Here is a 20768-nt window from a genome sequence, read left to right as displayed (position 1 = left end):
AAGAATTCCACACGAGTGTTTTGCAAACCCAGACTTCTTCCTAATGAGAATCAGCTCATGCTGAAATGCAGTATTTGGCATTTCTGGGCTAAATATTTGCTGAACGCCTACATAGCAGGATGATCCCATGGCCTGGGAGAAATTCAGAAAGTTTTCAAGTGAAAAATCTTCCACGGCTGCTTTTGCACAGCTCCAGAGAGTGAAAATGCCTGACCCACACTCTTCCTCCTGAGCAGGGCATTATATGGCTCTTGTCACATGACCAGGATGGTGATCAAATTAATCTTCAACAGATTCATCACTTCTTGTACCAATCCACAGGAGTCTTAGCACCGTATCCAATAGACAGAGCTCTTTTCTGTATGAAGATCTGTGACCTCTGGGAAGAGCTTAGATGGGTCCAGTTTCTGTGAACCACATCTCCATCCCCTCGATCATGGAATCACGGAATCACGGAATTGTCAGAGTTGGAAGGGACCTCTAGAGATCATCTAGTCCAACTCCCCTGCTGAAGCAGGGTTGCCCAGAGCACATCACTCAGGACTGCATCCAGGCGGGTCTTGAAGATCTCCGGAGAAGGGGACTCCACACCCTCCCTGGGCAGCCTGTTCCAGGGCTCTGGCACCCTCACCAGAAAGTTTTTTTCCTCATATTTGAATGGAACTTCCTATGTTCCAGCTTGTGCCCATTACTGCTCGTCCTACCACTGGAAACCACTGAAAAGAGTCCAGCTCCATCATCCTTCAACCCACCCTTTAGGTAATTGTAAACATAGATAAGGTCTCCTCTCAGCCTTCTCTTCTCCATGCTAAAGAACCCCAGCTCTTTGAGCCTTTCCTCATAAGGGAGATGCTCCAATCCCTTAATCATCTTAGTTGCCCTTCAGCCTGGATTCAGCCCCAGCAGCAGGAGCCCCCCGAGCCCAGGTTTAGAGCAAGTCAAACACCAATGGCCACCGGGGAAGAGGCCTATTAAATCAACACAGCTGCTGGCAAATCTGTAACAGCAGCACGGCACCAAAGACAGGAAAATACGTGTGTTCAGGGCCATGCTGAAGAAGGGGGAGAGAAAGGAAAAAGTCAGAGGGTGGGAGTGGGTGGGAATCTCTCTGTGGCTGGAGAAGTAACACGGCGCTTCGGCACACAGCGTAAGATTTTGGGAGATAAAAATTTTGCATGTCACTGGTTAAACTTCGTAGTAGCAGCCAAGCACAGCAGCCATCAATCAGTCACTCAGGAAAATGCAGACAGGAGGTAAGATTGAAAGACAACACCTGCTTTAAAACCGTCTCACGTGTCAGGGGGTTCCTCCCTGGGCTTAACCCCGCGACTTACCTTCTCCAAGAGTCTGCTTCAGCAAGTCGTGTTTAGCCTGGAGCTTCGTGATAAGGTTACTGCCATTCAAATACTCTTTAAATTTCTGGAATTAAAAATGAAACAAACAAGGTGGGGTAAGACTCTTGGCAACAACAGTCCATGATTGATGTATGCTCTTGCCCGGGGGCTGCTGGAGGGGCTCGGCGGGGCTGAGGGGCTCTGACACACCAGACGTCAGACACGGGGCTGAGCACGGTCTGACCACTGCTCCCGCCCCAGCCCTGATGGTCTTATTAGCCCGGTCTCCTTGGTGCTGCACCTCCCGCCTGGGAATGCAGGGAGCTCCACAGAAAGGAGTTCAAAGCAAGCTTTCTTTTGTCAGGCTTCTGGGAATGGCCTGGAAAATCAAAGAGGCTTTTCCTCCCCTAGCAGGCGCTTGGCCTTTGTGCAGACAAGTGCTGCAGAGCGAGAACTCCCAGCACATGAGACCTTCCCAGGCCAGGGCCCATCACATGCTTTATGCACCGGGCGACACTCGCTGCGCAGCACAACTGCCCGTTTCATCGTGAGGGTGTTTGACGCCCGGTAGCACTCACCAGCAAGTAATTTTACAGGTAAGAGGAGTGAGGGGGAGAGACAGAGAATGAAAGACAGGCAATGGGAGAGATCAAATTCTTGCAAAAAGCATTAAAAAAAATGCACAACTCATAACAAAAACTGCAATTTTTTCCCCGAGTTGGAATAATACTACTGTTAAGAGAAAGCAGAAGCTTTTCTATGCATCTGTAATATATCACAAGAAGCTATTAACTTTATCCTGCTAACCATGCTTAAACGAGGGCTACCTCTCCTGAGCTGATGGCTTATTGCTCACAGTCCAAGTACCACACCAGAGAAGCTCAGATCCGCCTGGAAGCGAAGCACCGGACCCCTGCTGCAGGGAACACAGCCCGGCTGCCCCAACCCAGCACACATACAACTGCTGGGCAGATTTTAGCTGTGTGGGACAGAAAAGGAGGGCTTGGCTGATGGTTCAAACTCTGAAAGGCCTCCAGGCACAGCCATGCAGAGGTGACACACTCAAGGCTGGCTGGAGCCTGCAGCCCTGCTCTGAGCCACTCCTACCCATTTCTGTATGGTTTTGGTCGCAACTGGTTGCTCCAGTTGTTCCTTCAAAATGAAGAACGAGGCAGACACTAGCTTGTCAGTCCCTGTGCACTGCCCTGCCACTGAGAAATGCACTCCAGCCCCAGATCAGACAGAAGACAAATACTTAAAGAGACTGAATTGGTTCTTGCTCTTCACTAATGAGCACTAAAACGGGACTCAGCCCTAGCAATTAATGCTTTGTGTCCTGTATCGCATGAGATGAGACTCACTGTAAAATAGAACATTTCGGTTTCCTGCTGGTTGGCTCTCCGCTTGGCGATGTTTATCTTGCTCATGTAGGTCTCTGATGCAGCTGATTTGACCGACTCAGTGGAGCGACTGTGCTGGAAGGCATCCGAAACATCAAAATCTTCCACTGTCAGCATGTCCTGCAAAGTCTGCATCGTGGCATCCAGAGTCTTTCGTACCTATCAGAGATAGAGGACAGCGTGGTTTGGAGCAGACTGGGAAAGTGACACAGCTTGAGCCAGAACAACTGGCCAAGAGGCCATTCCTAAGCACTGGGCTCGCTCTTGCCCCAGCTGCAGTCAACGGGAGCTCAGCACCACTGCTGGAAGGACCCCACACCCGAGCACAGCAGGAAAACCCCCATGTAACAGGCAAGAGGCCGAGCAACGCTGCCTGCGAGGCCAAACCCAAGAGTTCACACAGAGTAACTTCTTACCTCTTCATTCTCTATCTTGAGAGTAGCCAGTCGCGACTGCAGCTGGTGGTACCGCATCAGCAACTCCGTCTGCACAGGCTGCTGGGCACTGACCTGGCACACCTGAGACGGGAGCAGTGCCAGGGAGAGACAGGAGAGCACTCAGCGGGGCAGCCACTGACCAGAATCACACATTTAAACACCTAAACTATTCCCCCCGGCACCCACAAGCCCCCCGCAGCCTCCAGGGAGGCTGTGTCACCCAGTTTCTCATCAGCGGTGCCCTGGACCTGGGCCAGCACAAAGCATTTTCTGCCCAGCCTTTGAAAACTGCGCTCTGAAGTCTCCCAATTACAGCAGGTAAATCAAAGCTCCGCTTTACAAATCTGTGGGGCAGTTCAGCTGCGAATCAAACCACAGGTTTCCTAATTGGGAGAGATATGGAGCAAGAGGCAGACTGAAAGGAGGAGCCCTAATGAGCCAAGTGTCTCATTAAGAAAGGAAACAGGAATAGCAGCGTGTGAAGACGGAACAGAGGCGTAAGGAGTCAGAAATAATTTAGCAGTGATGGTTAAGAAGAGGAGGAACACAGCACAGGCTGCGGGGCCCCTCTGCCACCCCTCGGGTGAGTACCTACCTCGTCCCCCATGTGAGGCTGGAACTCGAACTTCAGCGGAGGGCAGAAGACCTGGTTGCACATGTCCATGATGGTGTGCTTGTCGCTCCGTGCATCCAGGTTGTCCACAGCATTCTCAATGATGTCCAGGCCCTCGTGGCGGGAGGTTTCCAGGTTGTACTCAGCAGACAGGTACGTCCTGAAGGTCCGCGCGAGGCTGGCGTGGAACCCCAGGTCACAGCACTGAGAAACACCAAGGAAAGGTCTGGTCACACAAACCCTTGTTCTGGAGGGTCATGTGTACATTAAACACCCAAAAAAGCACTGTACGTCCCAGAAACACCAGCCCTGTTGTACCAGGGTACATTTAACAGTGTACTGCAGTACCATATGAAAAGGAAAGAGGATTGAGGGAGAAGAGGTCCCAGGCAACACACAGCCAGACAGTACAGGGACCCTGCACCGGACCCTCCCCATAGCACCAGGCTTTAATATCCTTCATTTCCCTGGGAAGGACACAGAATCTTCTCAGACCGGATAGAGGAAAAAAAAGTCATCCAAAAGCAGGGTTCTCCCTGGCTACCTGCACAGCCCCAGGGCCAGTGTGACCACAGGGGCCCCACCAATGGCCAAACCTGTGCCCTGCAGAGGCCCCCAGGAAAGAAATGGCCAGAGGGCCCGTGCCACCGCTCATCCCCAGCACTTTCCTTCTTGCCCCGTGAGCTGCCCTGCAAGGTCTTCTTGCACAAAGAACCTATTTCCCAAAGCGATCCAATCCAGAGGGATGTTCCAGCAAGGTGGCACTGAGCACCGTGCCCGGCAGGATGTGCAAACCCTTTCATCCTCGCTGGGAAGCCGCCGTCCCCTCGCAACGGAGCAGCTTCTCATGCATAACTGATCGTTCTCATGTTCACCTTGGGGAGAATGATAAAACTCGGAGCTAATTGCTGCCAAAATACTGTACATTAGACAAAAGCCTCTTTTTAAACTCTCCTCTCAATATAATTGAGTTTGGCATGTTAAGTGTAGCAACAGCAGAGGGACTTGCTGCTGTGAACGCTTGATCACAGCTGAGCAAAAAGCAACTCTGAGCAACTCCCCTCCCAAAACCTCTGCAGGGCTCCACTCCCCCTGGCTCCACTCCCCCCGGCTGGCTCTGCTGCACCCCAGCAGCAGGGCAACGACGGGCACCAAAGAAGCACCCAAAATTTGGAGGTCAACAGATGTTGGTCTGCGGGGAAAGGCAAGGCAGAGGGGCTGCTGGAAGCAGGAGGGGTGCAGTGCATCAGCCCAAGCCACACTGGTGGGGCTGCGGGATGAAACAGAAGGGCTGCTGTCCTACACTGAAGCACATCTATTTCTGTAAGAGAGGGCTGGAGCTCCTGACAGGATGTAAAGTTTGCTAATTGTGGCGTTATCCTCTGTGAGGAGGTCCATAACCATATGTCCCCAGCGTACTTGTCCCTGTCCCCTGGCACAGGACAGGGACGGCTGCGGGGCACAGCACGGAGTGGTCACGAAAGTGGCATACTCATGGGCTGGAGCTCTTCACAAGCACTGAGATCTGCAGAGACACCCCCAGGTGCAGGAGAGCTGCAGGTCACAGGGACCCCTCCCTGGAGAAACAGAGCGACCCTGTGAGAAACGCCCCCCACGGCACGGGGCACCAATCTAACCATTGCCGGCGAATTGCCCTGATTACATGGAAACTACCACAGGACAGATATTACAGAAGTTAAGCCGCTTTGCTGCCACACAGATTAAAGCACGAGTGGGAAGTCCTCACTCTCTGAGCTGTAACCCAACCAAACGGGCAGGCATGCGGTGAGCCGGCTTCAACCCCAGTGCAGCCCCACCAACACAGCTGCCGGGAGGGCCAGCGCCGCACAAAAAGCTACAGGAAAGAAAAATCGCTCGTGCAATCCCAATGACCCAAAACGAAACCAACTTCTCCCCGGCAGCAGAACTCCTTGTTGGGAACTGGCATTTCAGAGGCACCTTCTCCAGCTCAGCAGAAACCACAGGCACTGCTGAACCGAGGCGGAACGGCACAAAAAGCGATTCCGTATCAGAACATCAGCACTGATAAACTCAAAGTGAAATATGAAAACTCAGCTGGTGCCACACGCGGTTCCAACCAAAGAAGTCATCTCCTGCTTCCTGCCGATCTGAAGAGACAACGCTCAGCTCAGATCAAGTCACACGTGGGGCTGTATTTGGTTTAGTCTGGGCTAAAAGCAGCAGTAAAACCACACCACGCCGATTCCTGCTTGCAGGTAACACAGTCGCAGCCTGCCTGGCCCCATCTAGTCTTTTAAAGCAGTGAAACCACACGTGAAATAATAAGGATTTTTGCAGGAACTACCAAACGGTCATAATCCACCATTTATCCTGCTTCTATTTAGCTTCTAATCTTATTAGTTGAAAACATGAGCAGTTAAGGACCGGATAAAGCTCTGCCTTCATAAATCAGAAAGCTACACAAAAACCAAGGAATTGAGGTGAATTTTGGGGTGAAACCTTGTTACAGCGCTGTGAGTCTCACCCACAAAGCAATTTTAGTGTAGACTCACAGACTGGTTTGGGTTGGAAGGGACCTTTAAAGCCCCCCCAGTGCCACCCCCTGCCCCGGGCAGGGACACCTCCCACCAGACCAGGTTGCTCCAAGCCCCCTCCAACCTGGCCTTGAACCCCTCCAGGGATGGGGCAGCCACAGCTTCTCTGGGCAACCTGGGCCAGGCTCTCACCACCCTCACAGCAAAGAAGTTCTTCCCCACATCTCATCTCATCTCATCTCAGTCTCCCCTCTTTCAGTGTCAAACCCTTCCCGCTCCTCCTATGGCTCCCCTCCCTGATCCAGAGTCCCTCCCCAGCTTTCCTGGAGCCCCTTTAGGGACTGGAAGGGGCTCGAAGGTCTCCCTGGAGCCTTCTCTTCTCCAGGCTGAGCCCCCCCCAACTCTCTCAGCCTGTCCTCCCAGCAGAGGGGCTCCAGCCCTCCCAGCATCTCCGTGGCCTCCTCTGGCCCCAGTCCAACTCCCACCCCTCGCTGTCATTCTCCCACCCCCTTGGAAACTTTTGGCTAGAAAAAAATAATACCAGAAGAAAATATCTGCCACCGTTCACGGGTGGGAATTCCCAAAGCATTACAAGACTGAGCTATTGCAAAGGAAAATTGCTGGATGCCACAGAATCCAAGGAGACAGGGCTCAGGGTAACACCAGAAGCTTTTGAGAAAAAATTCCATGTGAAACTTTCCATTTCCTTTGAACGCTGACCTCGTGCTGAAGCTTGCAGTTTTTTGCGATGCCCAGAAACCGGCTGCTACCGAAAACCAGGGCAGGCCCTTTCCTAACATGCTACAGCCCTTGAAGTCTCTGGCGATTAGCACTGCGCCGGCTGCTTCACACGCCGGTGCCCACAGAAGAAAAGACAGAGCAGGGACTTCCACAAAACTCTCAGAGAAACACACAAAGGGAGGGAGGGGAGAAAAAGAAAGAAATAAAAGACTTCAAACTCCTGCTCCCAGCTCCAGAACAAATGGCATTTTCTCACCCCTCTCATCCCTTTGATGGAAAATAAATGAGAACCACAAACAGTAATCCTTTGCCCTTCTGCAGCGCCTTTCATCTGCAGAGCTCAAAGCTCTTGGTATATTAATTCATTAAGTCTGGTAACACCCCTGCAAGGGGTGCAAATATTACAGTGTTCAACTTGAGAAATAAACCGACACCCCGGGGTAAAGCAAGCTGGTTTTGGCCAAAACACCGTGGAAGCGGCCAAATCTCTGTGTGTGTCTCCCACCACCCACCGCAGGCTGCCCCAGAGGAGGGGCTGAGAGCTGCAGAGGACCACTGCTGGCCACTAGCCCCAGTGCCAGTAACCCCAGCTTAGACACAGGAGCAGCAACAGAGAGATATTAAAAGGTTTTCCCAAATCCAGGAGGAAAGCCAGCAGGTCTCAAACCCTGCATGAGCATCCCAACGTCTTCCCTCGGGAAGCCGCCACCAAGGCAGCCTTGGGAGAGCCAGCTCCTCCCCAGGACCTGCCCTGCCGAGGGTGACCTCTTGTGACAACCAGGCCAGGGACCATCTAAACCCACGGGGCGGTAAGCTGTGACACCAAACTGCAGCAGCACAGGAAAACAAGCAACATTTAAAGAATAAAGCAACATCCAGCAGGTGGGAAATTTCTGTGTCTGTCTCAGAGCATGAAATAACATTTTACCAGGTCCCAACAAGGCTGGGTACTCTGTGAGAGCCGAACTCACACCTGGAAGTGTCTTCAGATCTTAGGAGGAACCTTCAAAGAGAATACAAGCTGCTTCTGTTCTCACTCCTTTTCATGGAGAACATTTATTTGCTAAGTATTAAATATGCAGAAAACAAAGCATTCACACCTTTGCAGCCTGCAGTCACTGCAGAACAGCCTCGAAACAAACCCTGTTACAGAAGATAATCCAGCCAAGGCACCACAAACACTTGTGAAAAAGCAGCGCTCCCCCGCAACAAACAGGCTGCGAGCGCTGCGGGACGGACCCAGCAGCAAAGGAAATTAAACCACCCCAGCAGCAGGCACAAAGGGCCAAGAGTTTGTTACAACAGGCTCCGTAAGCTGTCGCAGCATCTTAATTGGGGGACTATCAGGTTTTTGTGGTCTGAGGCCAGGCATCGGGAAGCCTATGCAGTAACACCGGGGATGTGATGGACACAACCAGGCTGGCTTTCTCCTGCACCACTGACAAGCACAGTCTGGGGAAGAGAAGGCTCCGGGGAGACCTTCCAGCCCCTTCCAGTCCCTAAAGGGGCTCCAGGAAAGCTGGGGAGGGACTCTGGATCAGGGAGGGGAGCAATGGGACAAGGGGAACAGTTTTAAACTGAAAGAGGGGAGACTGAGCTGAGATGTGGGGAAGAACTTCTTTGCTGTGAGGGTGGTGAGAGCCTGGCCCAGGTTGCCCAGAGAAGCTGTGGCTGCCCCATCCCTGGAGGGGTTCAAGGCCAGGTTGGAGGGGGCTTGGAGCAACCTGATAACCTGATGCAGTTGAAGATGTCCCTGCCCAGGGCAGGGGGCTGGACTAGATGGCCTTTAAAGGTCCCTTCCAACCCAAAGTTTCCCAATCTGAGCAAAGGGTCCCCCATGCACACCACAGCCTGGCTGGCAGCGCTCGACCGCTACCATCTATCCCTTCCTACCATTTATCCCTTCCGAAGGAACAGTCTCGGCCCATCAAGTTCAGTGCTTTGCCTGAGGCAGGAACCCAAGACACAAAAACTCCTGAACAACTGATTTATGTTTAGCCAGAGGGGGAAGGGTGCGTGGATACGGCAGGGGAAGGGCAGGATCCTCCCTGACCCCTGCAGTCATCAACTCACACCCTGAAGCATGAGATTTGATTATTTCTAATCAAAGGTTCCTTAACTATAAGCATTACAGAGCCAAATATTATGGTTTTGTTGTTTTGTTTGTTTTTTTTTAATTCAGCTATACTTAATTAACTCTACTGTCCCCAGAGTAAGTTTCTTTCTGAAGGATTTTTAACTTACATTTTATTTTGCTCCTTAGTCTCTCTAGGGCAACTCCCTCCCCATCTGTATTTTCTTACAGCTTTTTAATGGGTTTTCTGGTTGTTTGGTGGTTTGGGGGGTCAGGGGTTTTGTTTGTTTAGTCGGTAGTGGTGGTGTTTTGGTTTTGTTTTGTTTTTTAACAGGAATGCACTGGTAAGTTCATCTTTTAAAGGACATGAGGACCTTAAGGCTATTCTTTCAAGCTACCAGGAAAAGCAGGCCCTAACTGCCAAGAAGAAATTCTTTTATGTAGAGGAAAGTATTGTTGCTTTTCTGTACCACATTAACAAGGTCGATCAGTCAAAGACTGATCACAGTCTTCAGGCAGTAAAATTTACAGACTGCGTGACACTTCTACATCATAAAACAATCAGCACATGCGCTTAATGAATTTCACAAGCCAGTTCCAATGCCTGTGGTATCCACGTGAGGAATAAACTGTTTACTATGTACAAACTTTGGCAAAAAAATGTAGTTTTGCCATATTAATAAAGCCAGGACCAGCAAAATTGAAGAAATGTGTATTGGCTGGATTCTTTCAGGTTAATATAGAACTCCAAGAACCGCTTAGTTATTAGAGTATGATGACTTCTGGGTCCTGCTTACAAACAGCTAATATTAATAAATGCATATAGAAGAAGAGTAATATAAGTTTACTAAACCAGGGCACCTCCAATTCCTCAGCTCTCTGCAGAATTAGTGACAGCACCTCCTAAAAACACATATTTTCTATTTCCAGAGGCCCCTCCCCGGCAGCAGGGAGAGGTGACCAGCTTGATCCTGGTGGCATTCCCAAACTGCCACCTCTGCGGGAAATGGGGAGAGAGGGACAGAGCAGCCGGGCAGCAAAGAGCAGTGAGGCTCCTGAGACAGCCTCCTTCCTCCCGATGGAAGCCGTTTACTCTTCTTATTGCTGCACTGCTGACTTTATTTGAAATGCCCTGAAGCCCGATCTCCTCGCTGCCAAGGCACAGCCCGGTGAGCCGCTGTACAGGCACTGCTCCCCAGGAGAGCAGGAGTGTTGAGGTAAGATGCTGCTCCACACAACGGTGCGGTGACAGCGATGCTTCGCGTGGAGTTCCCGTGATAAACCATGCTTTACCTGGTTCTCGGGGCTGGCAGGAGCCTGGTATCTGGCAGAGACCCTGCTCAAAGGACAGTGTGGGAGGAACCTCTGTGCCTTTGTGGAATTGAAAAGCTCTTTGTGTCGGAAAAATTGCTTCAAACCACAGAGCAAACCCCCAGAAGAGACCCTCTGCTTGTGCAAATCAGTGTTTCTGCATTAAAGCCCGTGGCGTCACGCAGAGCCACCCTGGCTGGGGACATCCCCGCACAATCACAGGGGGAAAGCGCCGCACAAAGGGAAGCTGCCGCCGCAGCGGGCTCCGCAGGCACAGACGTGCCCGGGCAATTAGCCACTGATGGAAACAGCGAGGACACGAGCTGCAGGAGACGCCCAAAAACACATCCTAATAAAGTGGTCTGTGGCTTCGGCCCCCCTGAGCCTTTTTCTTATTCAGGGGGCAGCTGGCAAATCCCTGAGGAAACCCTGCGCGTCCCAGCCCTGCCATCGAGCGCTTTACTTCCAGGTCACAGCAGCCCGACTGCGGCCCCCACAGCACCCAGCGCCAGGGGCAAACAAACACCTCCTTATCTGCTCTGCTCCCTTTTCTCCTCATTTTTTCTTTACTCTTTCTTCAAAGATATCTTATGCATTTATACGTGTATTTCCTGGCCTCTATTCTCTTGCCCCTGCCGCAAAAGCCAGAGCTCTGCTGAGGTTGGTAAAGCCAACTGCAGATTTTTGGCGTAACAATTTTGAGCGCTGTGTTTCCCAACGTGACTGAGCATCCCTTGACCACGTGAAAAACGGCAATGCCATCAGCTAAGTTTTCCAGGGACCGAGCAATCTGGGACCGAGTAACATGTAATGTTAAACCCTCAGAAGCCCCCTCCTTTGCTTGCGTGCTCGTCTCGGATACAGCACACACGCTCACCCAGGGAGCCCCATGCCGCTGCTCCTGAGGGTCTACAGGAGGCTGAACAAGTTCTGGTGGATCAGTGCGCATTGACACCACCTGCTACGTTTTACTCTGCTAAATCTAACGGTATCTTTCACGGGACCACTTCAAAATATCTCGCAGCCGTTTCACACAGAACTCCGGAGGGATGGATAAGCAGCTTTATCTCCACTTCACATACGTGGCCAGAGAGATTAACTCGGTCACACAGCTAATGACAGAAATGAGAGAAAACCCAAGCGTTTTAATATAAACGCAAGTTCTTTGGAGGGAAGAGGCACAACGGTGTACTTTAAGTCCAAGTCTAATTTGATCTGTCTCTATATTCTTCTCTTCCTTGTTAAAGGACAAAACAAAAAGGCCGCCTGAGAGGGAGGGGGGGATGGACACGCTCTGTGCCGCTTCACGGCTCCTCTGATGGAGTTTTACATTTCTCATTAAAACGGCCGCCCTGGGAGGACCCTCCGCCTCTCCCGGAGCAGCTGGGACCCTCTCTCCGGAGCGGGAGATTAGCACAAGGGCTTTGTTGGAAAAGTCACTGCTGGGCGGCGAGGCTGAGGGCACCAGAAATGTCAAGGCTGTGCCCGAGAGACGACACTGAGCCATCTGGGATTTGGGTGAAACGCTGCTAAATGAGCTGCTTCAGTGTCCTGACGGTTCAGATTTGCGTACAAATCAAACCACGGCACACGGCAATTTGTGCTTGATGGGAAGGGTGTGCGAGACCCCCGTCACCCCTCTTGCATCCGCAAGGACAAAGGTGTTGTCTTTTCTTTCAGCCACTTTCAGTAGGAGTGGGATGCAGTGAACGGGACCCCCCTCTTCTGGAGCGTACCCAAACCCTTCTCCCCATGCTCTTGTAAAATACACTCAATTTGTACAAAAGCCTGTTCAAAGAAACTGCTCTTCCTTGGGGGATTTACAATTAGGACAGCCGTGTGCAGCTCACACACACTATATTTTGTTTTCTTTGGTGAATAGAATATAGAATTAGGGGAATTTAGCTGCACAGAGCTGAAGATGCTTTAGTTAAAGTCCCCTGAAGAGGTTCCTGGAGTGCGGAAGAAAAGCCATCTGCTGGCTCCAGTGGAAGCGTCAGCGAGGAAATAAAGTTGGGAGGAATAATATAAACAGCCAGAACTAAAATGGGACTTGGTGGCTCTCCAGGAAATCAAAGTCCCCAAAACTCCATGAAAATAAGTCATTCTTGCTTAAAAAATACATAAATGAGAGAGAGAGAGAATGTACACAACAAAAAGCAGAAGCTGCACAGATAAATCAAGGTGTTACCCTATTTTGCTGTTCAAATGTCTCCATGATCAAGTTGTTAGTTTATTTTAATATGGTTAAATATATCTTAAATAATAAAGAAAATAAAAAGAACACACTGAGAATATTTTATCGTATCTCAAAATCTTGAAATCATCAGGGTAGTTGCATCAGATTTACTTTAATTACTGCTTAGATGAATAAATATATGTTAGTGAGAGAAACACTCCGGCACATTTTTAGATTACACATTAGGTAGTGATGAAGCCACAAGATTAACCCAGTACTTAGAGATCAGTTACTTATGTGCTCATGGAAGGAACTCTAGCAGGAAGAAACTGCAGAGCGCAATCTATACCACTGTGAAGACACCTGTTAAAGGAAGAAATGGAAATCCCTTCTCTTGAATCATTTAAAAGCAGTTTGTAGGAGTCGCTGATACACACGAGTTGCAGTTCCTACCATCACTGTGAAACCTCTTCCTGCCCGGGGCCACTTGGTGCCATGAGCTCTTCCCGTAGAGCTCCCCCAGCGCCCCCCTGGCTCGGACACACCACCACCTGAGCTGAGCTGCCACCAAAACCCAGGAGAGCCAGGGCTGCTCACACTGATAGGAACCGCAGACGCATGTTTTAGGAAGAAAAACCTTCTGTTTCAACAACAGAAACAAGGATGCATCTGATCTTCATGAGCATTTATCTGTTCCCAACGCAGACTAATCAATGGGCCAGGAGGAATCCCCGGGCTCATCTGGCTTGTCTCAAGGCAAACGTTCCTCCAAAGGCTCTGGGCTTTGAGAAGCTCCAACTGCAGGACACCCTGCAGGAGCCACAGCAGATGAAGCTGTCGCTCTAAGGCGAAGGAAAGTACCATGTCTGGTTCTGAGGGCAGAGCCAACATACGCCGGGGACAACCAGACCTTCGCGTGCTGTGATACAGCGTGAAGGGTGCAGGAAACATCCAAGCAATTTCTAGTTTGTAACTGCTCATTAGATGTGCCAGAACCATGCAATTTAACATGGACTTCCCTGCTTCTGTGCTCAGGAAAGTGTTTGGTTCAGGCTGGTTCATACCCTGCAGTTATGATGAAAAACTCCATCTTTTTTTCCCAGGCACTGATGAAAAAAGTTTGTATGTAGCATAAATATGAATCAATTACTTTGTTGTGTGATCATGTGGCCGCAATGAAGTTCAGAGGAGGCTGACTCTGTCTGTTGCCCAGAGAAGCTGTGGCTGCCCCATCCCTGGAGGGGTTCAAGGCCAGGTTGGAGGGGGCTTGGAGCAACCTGGTCTGGTGGGAGGTGTCCCTGCCCAGGGCAGGGGGGTGGAAATAGATGATCTCTAAGGTCCCTTCCAACCCGAACCATTCTATGATTCCATGACTCCCATATCACAGCAGCTCTAGCTCTGCTCATATATGCCTACATCAGCTGGGAGGAAAGTCACATGTGTGTGTGCAGCTGGGAGGGGAAAAAAACCACTACAGAGGGAGAAAAAAAAAAATATTCAAATTTACAGCACATTTTCCAGCCCCAGTTAAGCATATTTTAAAGTCCCAACAAAAACCCCTTCATTACCACCACATGAGAGTGCATTTAAGGACCAAATCACGCGTAAGATCTAGCTGTGTGCTTATCAGTAGGAAAGGGGCCAGATGCACTCACATCAATGAGGTCTGAGACGTCGTGGATGTAGTATTTGCTGACGGCCGCGTTGGTGGCAGCCAGGTTCAGCAGGTAGTCGTTCCTGGCTTTAGTACACTTCAGCTTGTTTTCAGAATATTTGGCTTGTCTCTGAAAAAGCAAAATGGAGCGTCAGAGCACAAAGAGGATACAACTCTCACAGCTTCTCCTGCTGCAGGGCCCCACCGCACCCTGCAGCCTGGGTGTGACGTGGTAATTAATAAAATTTGGTATGGGCAATGAAAACAGGCCCCCTTGCCAGGGCGGAGGAGATCACAGCTGAGCATCCCTGGTACCCTCAGCCAAGGCACATGGGCACGATCTGCTCAGAGGTACCCGGCGCATCCCCGGCACAGCTGCTCCTCCTCCATTGGGGCATCCGGAGAGGCTTTGACATCAATCACAATTAGAGGGCCAAATCTTCCTCCCAGATAACGCTGACATACATTTGGACTCGCTCCAGATCTGTGCAGCTGTATCGAGGTGGAATCTGGCCCAGAGGCCCATGCTACAAAATTGAGAACAGGACCCAGAATTCCAGACTCGGCAGGAAAGCAGATGTGCTCAGCTCTGGGGCGTCTGCCCAGGCACATCACTGCTCTGGAGGTTTAGCACAAAGGATTAACCCTTCAGAGAAGGATGCTGCTGGGCAACATCCCAGCACTGGGTCAATACGCAAGGAAACACGGCCCAGCTGGGGAACCTATTGCTTTTTCTCCAAATTTAACAGAAAAATCAGTTTTGGAGATCCTGAGATCTGGAGGGATTTGCTGAAGCCGGAATGGAGTTCAGTGTTTTAACTAGGAAAGCCAGCTCAGTGCTGCACTGCAACTCCCAGGCAGTCTGCGGAGGAAGAGACACTGTTATTTTATACACCCGACCCTTTTTTTGCCTGCCACGAGCCGCCGAGTGAAGGAGCCCTGGGACAGACATTGCTCATTGGTAAAAGCGCCTTTTTTAAGAAGTCAGTCATGAACAAGCCGCAGCCCCGTAGCCCGGTCCCATGTGTGGGTCAGAACCTGTCGCTGTGCCGGGCCAGACACACCAGCACGTTGCCCTCCCCGGGGCCAGCGCAGCCCCTTGGGTCCCAGCCCAGCCCCACCGAGACCCGGGTGCCAGCCCGAGCAGCCGGTGAACGGTGACCCCCATGGCCCGCGGAGCCACCAGCCTCCGGACCCCTCCAGCCATCCTTCCCAGCCCTCCCTGAGGGTTCCCAGAGCCCTCCCTGGGTCCCCCATCCTTCCCTCTCACCCACCTTCTCCTTCATCTTCTCGATCTTCTTGACGGAGCTCCGCCGCTGTGGCCTGTCCTCGTGCCGCAGCAGGTTCACGCTGATGTCCCCCGACTTGTTGAACTGCTTTTCCTCCTGCTTCTCTGCCTCCTTCAGCTTGCTCTCGGCGCTGATGCTTTCTGCGTGGTACATGTGGTAGGTCTTCATCACCTGAGGAAACAGAACTGCTGTGAGCCTCCTGCCCCACGGCCACACAGAGCATCAGTGTAGGAGAAGATGACAGCCATGGGCAGCCTGGGACGGTCTCAGCCGTGCCAGGGCTCCTTGAGGCCACTATGGCATAAAGGAACAAGGTGGGAAGGAAAAGCCCATAAAATTAACGCCAGCACCAGCCTTGTCTGGAAACGGCACAGAGCTGGTGTAAGAACAGTTGTCCCTGATGCGGGGACAGGCTGAGATGTGCCTCCAGCACACGCCTGCGTTCAGAGAGCACCCTGTGCCTTCCCACAGGGAAATGAAAAATGACCTCCAGTGCTTTGCCGTGGGGTAAAGGCCTCCAAGACAAGAGGCTGCGAGGAGGCCGAAGTCAACCTGAAGTCACTTTTGACCCAACACTGGAACTCGCTGAGCCAACCCATCAACGTAACCCCTGCTCGACCATCCTGTCAGTAGATCCCATCTTGAAGGTGGAGGAGCTGCAATTTCCAAGAAGTGGAGTTTGTCTCCTATCACCACTTAATTCTCCTCTTGCTGCTGCGGGAGAGCGGCATCGGTGCCGGGGTAGACTGCAGCAACACCCGGTCAGCGACTCTGGATAGAGGGTGCTGACGCTGATCTACTGCCAGGAAAACTCCTGCGGGCAAAACGCCTCCCCCAGCCTTCCCTTTCAGATACAAAAGCCCAAAGGGCACATCGGGAGCATTTTAATGGAGCTGGCAAGAGGAACACATCTGCTCTTCTCGCTTTATTCCTTTAGTCACATTGTCCCCTTTTATCATCTCCCTTCAGGATCTGGATGTTTTATTTCACATTGCCTTGACAAGCTCGTGATGCCTGACTTCTCACAGAAGATCAGTCCCAGGCGAAGTCCCCGGGCGCCTCCAGCAGCGGCGCTGGGACAGATTCGCCTCGGGGCCCACGAGTCGAGAAGGAGCCCACAAAAGCAGAGTCACTTTGCACAAGCCTTAATGAAGAAAATACAGAGTTTTCCTCGGCTGCGGGAGCCAGGAGTGTTTCACTTGGCCGAGCTTCGGCTGAAACATATGATCTCTCCCCTCGCCAAGCACAAACGTCAGCTGCAAACCAGCCCCAAAGGCCGCACCGAAGCTGCACAAACGTGCCATCGCTGGGAGCCACAACTTCAGGGAATTGCAAGGAATCGCAAGTGAAGGCTTCTGCCCTCTTTCTGAGCTGCTTTATTTCAAAATCCTACAAATTCTAACACAGATTTGAGCCACGTACTTCAAACTGCATTTCCTGCAGTGAATGTCACACACAAACCAGACAATTTCTGGGTTTTCCTAAGAAGAAAGGCCAGAGGGATTCACCGAGCCCTCCTCATCTTCACGGTCTCCGTCCTTTTGTGAAAAACTCAGAGGAAAGTGGAAAAGAAAAGTCCTGCACTTCGGTGCCATTGGGCAGTAACGAGAGAGGTCTCTCCAGCTCCCAGAGAGACCCCAACGCCGTGCGACAGAGAAGTCCAACACTAGAACAACTGGTCCCACTTGCAGGATTTGTGTGAAATCTAACGGTTATGAGAAGGTGTCCTGACCAGAAAGGCTTCGGCACAATTCAGGGCTGTCTCCACTGGCCCATGGCATCGCCGCTCTGCCGCAGGCCTGGGGAGATGCTGCTGTAGCCCATGGACTCCGACAGCGCCACGGCCCCGGGGGAACCTCGGCAGCCAGAGGGAAGGGCAGAACCCATCACAGAGCACCACAACGGGGGTCCCAGCCCCACTGCGCTCCCGCACCTTCACACAGGCTCTGACTGACTGATCTGCTAAAGACCAGGGGAACCTTCCCTAACGAAGGCCCTTTTTCCTCCTCCATAATTTATCCCTGCTTGAGCCTGAAAAGGTAACACGGGAACCAGGATTAAAACTCCTCTGAAAGTTCTCTCTAACAAAGTGCAAAGGACCCAACATGATCACAGTAAAATATTTTCCCCGGACCTCAGCGTCCACGATGCTGAAACAGCTCCCTGTGCTGCGTTCCTCATCAGCCGCCATCCTGCACAGCTTCCACCTGGAAATCCAGGGGATATTTCTGTTTTAATATCTGTCTTAATTTTGAATGGGGAGTACCTGCACTGCAGCAATCAGCCCTTTGATCCACAGTTCCCTCCTGCCTTCCCAGCGCTTGCAATCCAGTCACGCTGTCCCTCTCTCACGCTATTGTGTCATAAAGAAAAACTGCCACAGCTGCGTCCCGGGGATCTTTTCTGCAAATAAGTTAATTAGCTGCAGTGGAGGGAGAAAAATACGTTCCAATGTTCATTAGTTATTTAATAACACAAGTTGTGTTTTCCAATATTAATAACACGTTCTGGATAAAGGCCATTGCCAAAATGCCAGCCATAAATGGCACTGTTTGCTGTCCCCAGCTAGAAGAGCTTTGTATTCCTCAACAGCTCACCATTAAGGCTCTGACCCAGTGGAGGAGCCAGATCAGAACCAGGGTGACCCACGTTAAGCACAGGTTCAGTCACCCCTGAAGTGGAGGGGACCAAGAGACAAGCCCAGTGCCCGGGGCGAGGCAGAGATGAGCACGGCCATCAGTGAAAGGCAGCCAAAGACACCAGCCCCCTCCTCTTTGAGGGACCCCATGGCACAACCGCAGGGACACCCATGGGCTAAGGGCTGGGAAAGGGACAAATCCACCAGACTGACGGACACTGACCTCCACCGTCCTGGTCTTTAAGGGAGCATGAAACTAAATACATCTTTTTCAGAGGATTTCTATGGTGTGATACAGAGCGATGTGTCCCTGGAGGGGTTCAAGGCCAGGTTGGAGGGGGCTTGGAGCAACCTGGTCTGGTGAGAGGTGTCTCTGCCCAGGGCAGGGGGTAGCACTGGGTGGGCTTTAAGGTCCCTTCCAACCTTAACTATTCTATGATCAGTGCATTTCTACCGTGTGACACTGTCAACGCTTCCTACAGCGTGACGCTCGCAGAGAACACCCGCGAACCACAAAAGTACAGCTTTCCCCATCGCAGCACTCCCCAGGGAAAGGGAAAACTTCCTACAGCCAGTTCACCTCCTGCCACATGGGGAATGACAACTATTACTATTGTTTTTAACCTGGGCAATGTATCTGTAGATATTATGCTAATTAATACTAATCATTCCATAGTTATTAATCCTCTTCCACCTGGTGACAAAGAATCACCCTGGTTCCCATGGCAGTACTTTAATGGACTCGAGGGTGCTACCCTCAGCCGTAGCCGTGTCCCTGCACCGTGGCACACAAACCCCATCCCTCAGATGGCCCCCCATTAGTGCCACACGCCGAAGGGCACATCGCTGCCGGAGCGCACAGAAAACCCCACCACGCTGTGGGGTTACCGTCCTTCTGACCCCAATTTCGGCCTGACTTCTTCAGACAGGAATGCGCACAATACCCAAAGGGACCTGTAAGCAGAGGAACAAAGAACCTCCAGTCTCTATGGACCCCAACATCTCATCCGTCTGCTGGAGTCTGTAGGCAGGAATCAAAAGGATGAAGCTGGCTTTAACTCACAGCTAAATTATTTCTGTGCAAAACTGTGCACAAGCAACTCTGCCTTCAGAACGAAACTCATCTACTTCCCTTTTCATTAAAATCAGGGTGTTTTTGGGGTTTAGTTCTTTCCACGCAGAGTCCACAGGATGACTTGCTGGCAGCGGAACAGCAACAATGCTGAATTAAAATCAAGTTAGTTATTTTGGCTTAAGTTTGAGACAGTGAATGCCTGAGAAGCCTGTAAAAAATTATTTAGTTTCCCCACACTGCACAGAATGAGCAGCATGACGAGCAGCCTGGCCAGGGCACAGACGTACTATGGATACCAGCCTCGGCCACAGTCAAGATGAATGACTTCCTTGCCTCGACAGCCGAGAAATGACATTTCACAAGCAGCAGCTCAGTGTCCCTTGAGCCAGGGGTCCTCATTCTCTAGCTGATTTTGTCAGCAGCCAGTTATTGAATGTGCCGTTCGTGGGTACCCAACATGTTGCAATGAACATGCCAAGCTCCAGGCCACCCCTGAAGATGTCCCCGAACACCTCCAGCACGTGGCATCAACCTGCAGGCCACGCACGCAGCTAAGCCTGCTGTACCTGATGTCTCAAGGACGCAAAACTGCGACTGGAGAGGAGCTGGTTTGCACTGAGCAGATTTAAGATGATGTTTTTTGCCCGACAGGGCCTGCTTCTTCTTCGTGTTTCATCATTGTTTCTGAACCGAGCGTCTCTTCCCTGCTCCCTCCCAGCCGGATGACACCATCGGTTCGTTATCTCAGCTGCAAGGTCAGTTCAAAGAAAACACAAAGCTCTTCCCACCGTTCCAGTCTGTTTCCCCGCTCAAACACGCTCTGCTCAGCGTGTGGGAGCCAAGCAGCGAATGGGGGAAATCTCAGCTCCAGGGAAGACGAGTTTTGCCACAGACTCAGCGGGAGCGGAATTGCTCTCCGTGCTCCCCCATGGCCCCGGCCCACCTCTGCTCCTCAAGCTGACTGAAACGCATCCTCCAGTGATGCTCCTCTCCCGAGGTCAGGATCCGAGTACACCGGCCCACAGGTATCAGGGTCAGCCCAGCCCTTCTTAGTCTTCCCTTGTTTTGCACCTGTCAAGCTGCTGTTGTAATTAATCTTAATTAGTCACCACCACTAACACAGCTTGTGACATTCAACCGTCAACAGCGCACTCCCCAATCTCGCACAGGCTTTCTGATCCAACCTGGCTATCCACCCACACTGCAGGTCCCACGGACTGCATCCTCCAACAACTAACGCAGGAACAAACCTGGTAAGAGAAGATTTATGGGAGAAATTTCAAATAATATCATTCATACTCTGTTGTTTAGGCCTATTTTTCAAAATGATGGAAAAAAATCATTGTTTAGGAATAAACCTACTGCAGTGTTATTTATGTACCAGTAAGAGATACAACCAAAGAAAGCAAATATATCGTCTCAATTTTCCAACACAAGACAGACTTTACATTGCTTTGTTGATCCTAAACCACAAATAAAATAAAAACAAACCAATTGCTACAGGGCA

At 51.1% G+C, this 20768-nt stretch overlaps 1 protein-coding gene across 1 annotated transcript in view; it reads right to left on the bottom strand.

Moving 5' to 3' along the window:
* Positions 1 to 20768, bottom strand: part of SRGAP3 (SLIT-ROBO Rho GTPase activating protein 3) — a 103351-nt gene that overhangs the window by 22405 nt on the left and 60178 nt on the right. Inside the window, exons 5-10 of the mRNA XM_074152759.1 lie at positions 15534 to 15719; positions 14261 to 14389; positions 3767 to 3988; positions 3151 to 3252; positions 2696 to 2893; positions 1335 to 1419 (exon numbers count right to left, since the gene is read on the bottom strand). Of these exons, the coding sequence (XP_074008860.1) occupies positions 1335 to 1419; positions 2696 to 2893; positions 3151 to 3252; positions 3767 to 3988; positions 14261 to 14389; positions 15534 to 15719 (922 nt within the window). The remainder of the gene's footprint in view (positions 1 to 1334; positions 1420 to 2695; positions 2894 to 3150; positions 3253 to 3766; positions 3989 to 14260; positions 14390 to 15533; positions 15720 to 20768) is intronic.

This window comes from Numenius arquata, chromosome 8 (genome assembly GCF_964106895.1).
Source record: "Numenius arquata chromosome 8, bNumArq3.hap1.1, whole genome shotgun sequence".
NCBI lineage: Eukaryota > Metazoa > Chordata > Aves > Charadriiformes > Scolopacidae > Numenius > Numenius arquata.
This window is presented reverse-complemented; position numbering and strand designations above follow the sequence as displayed.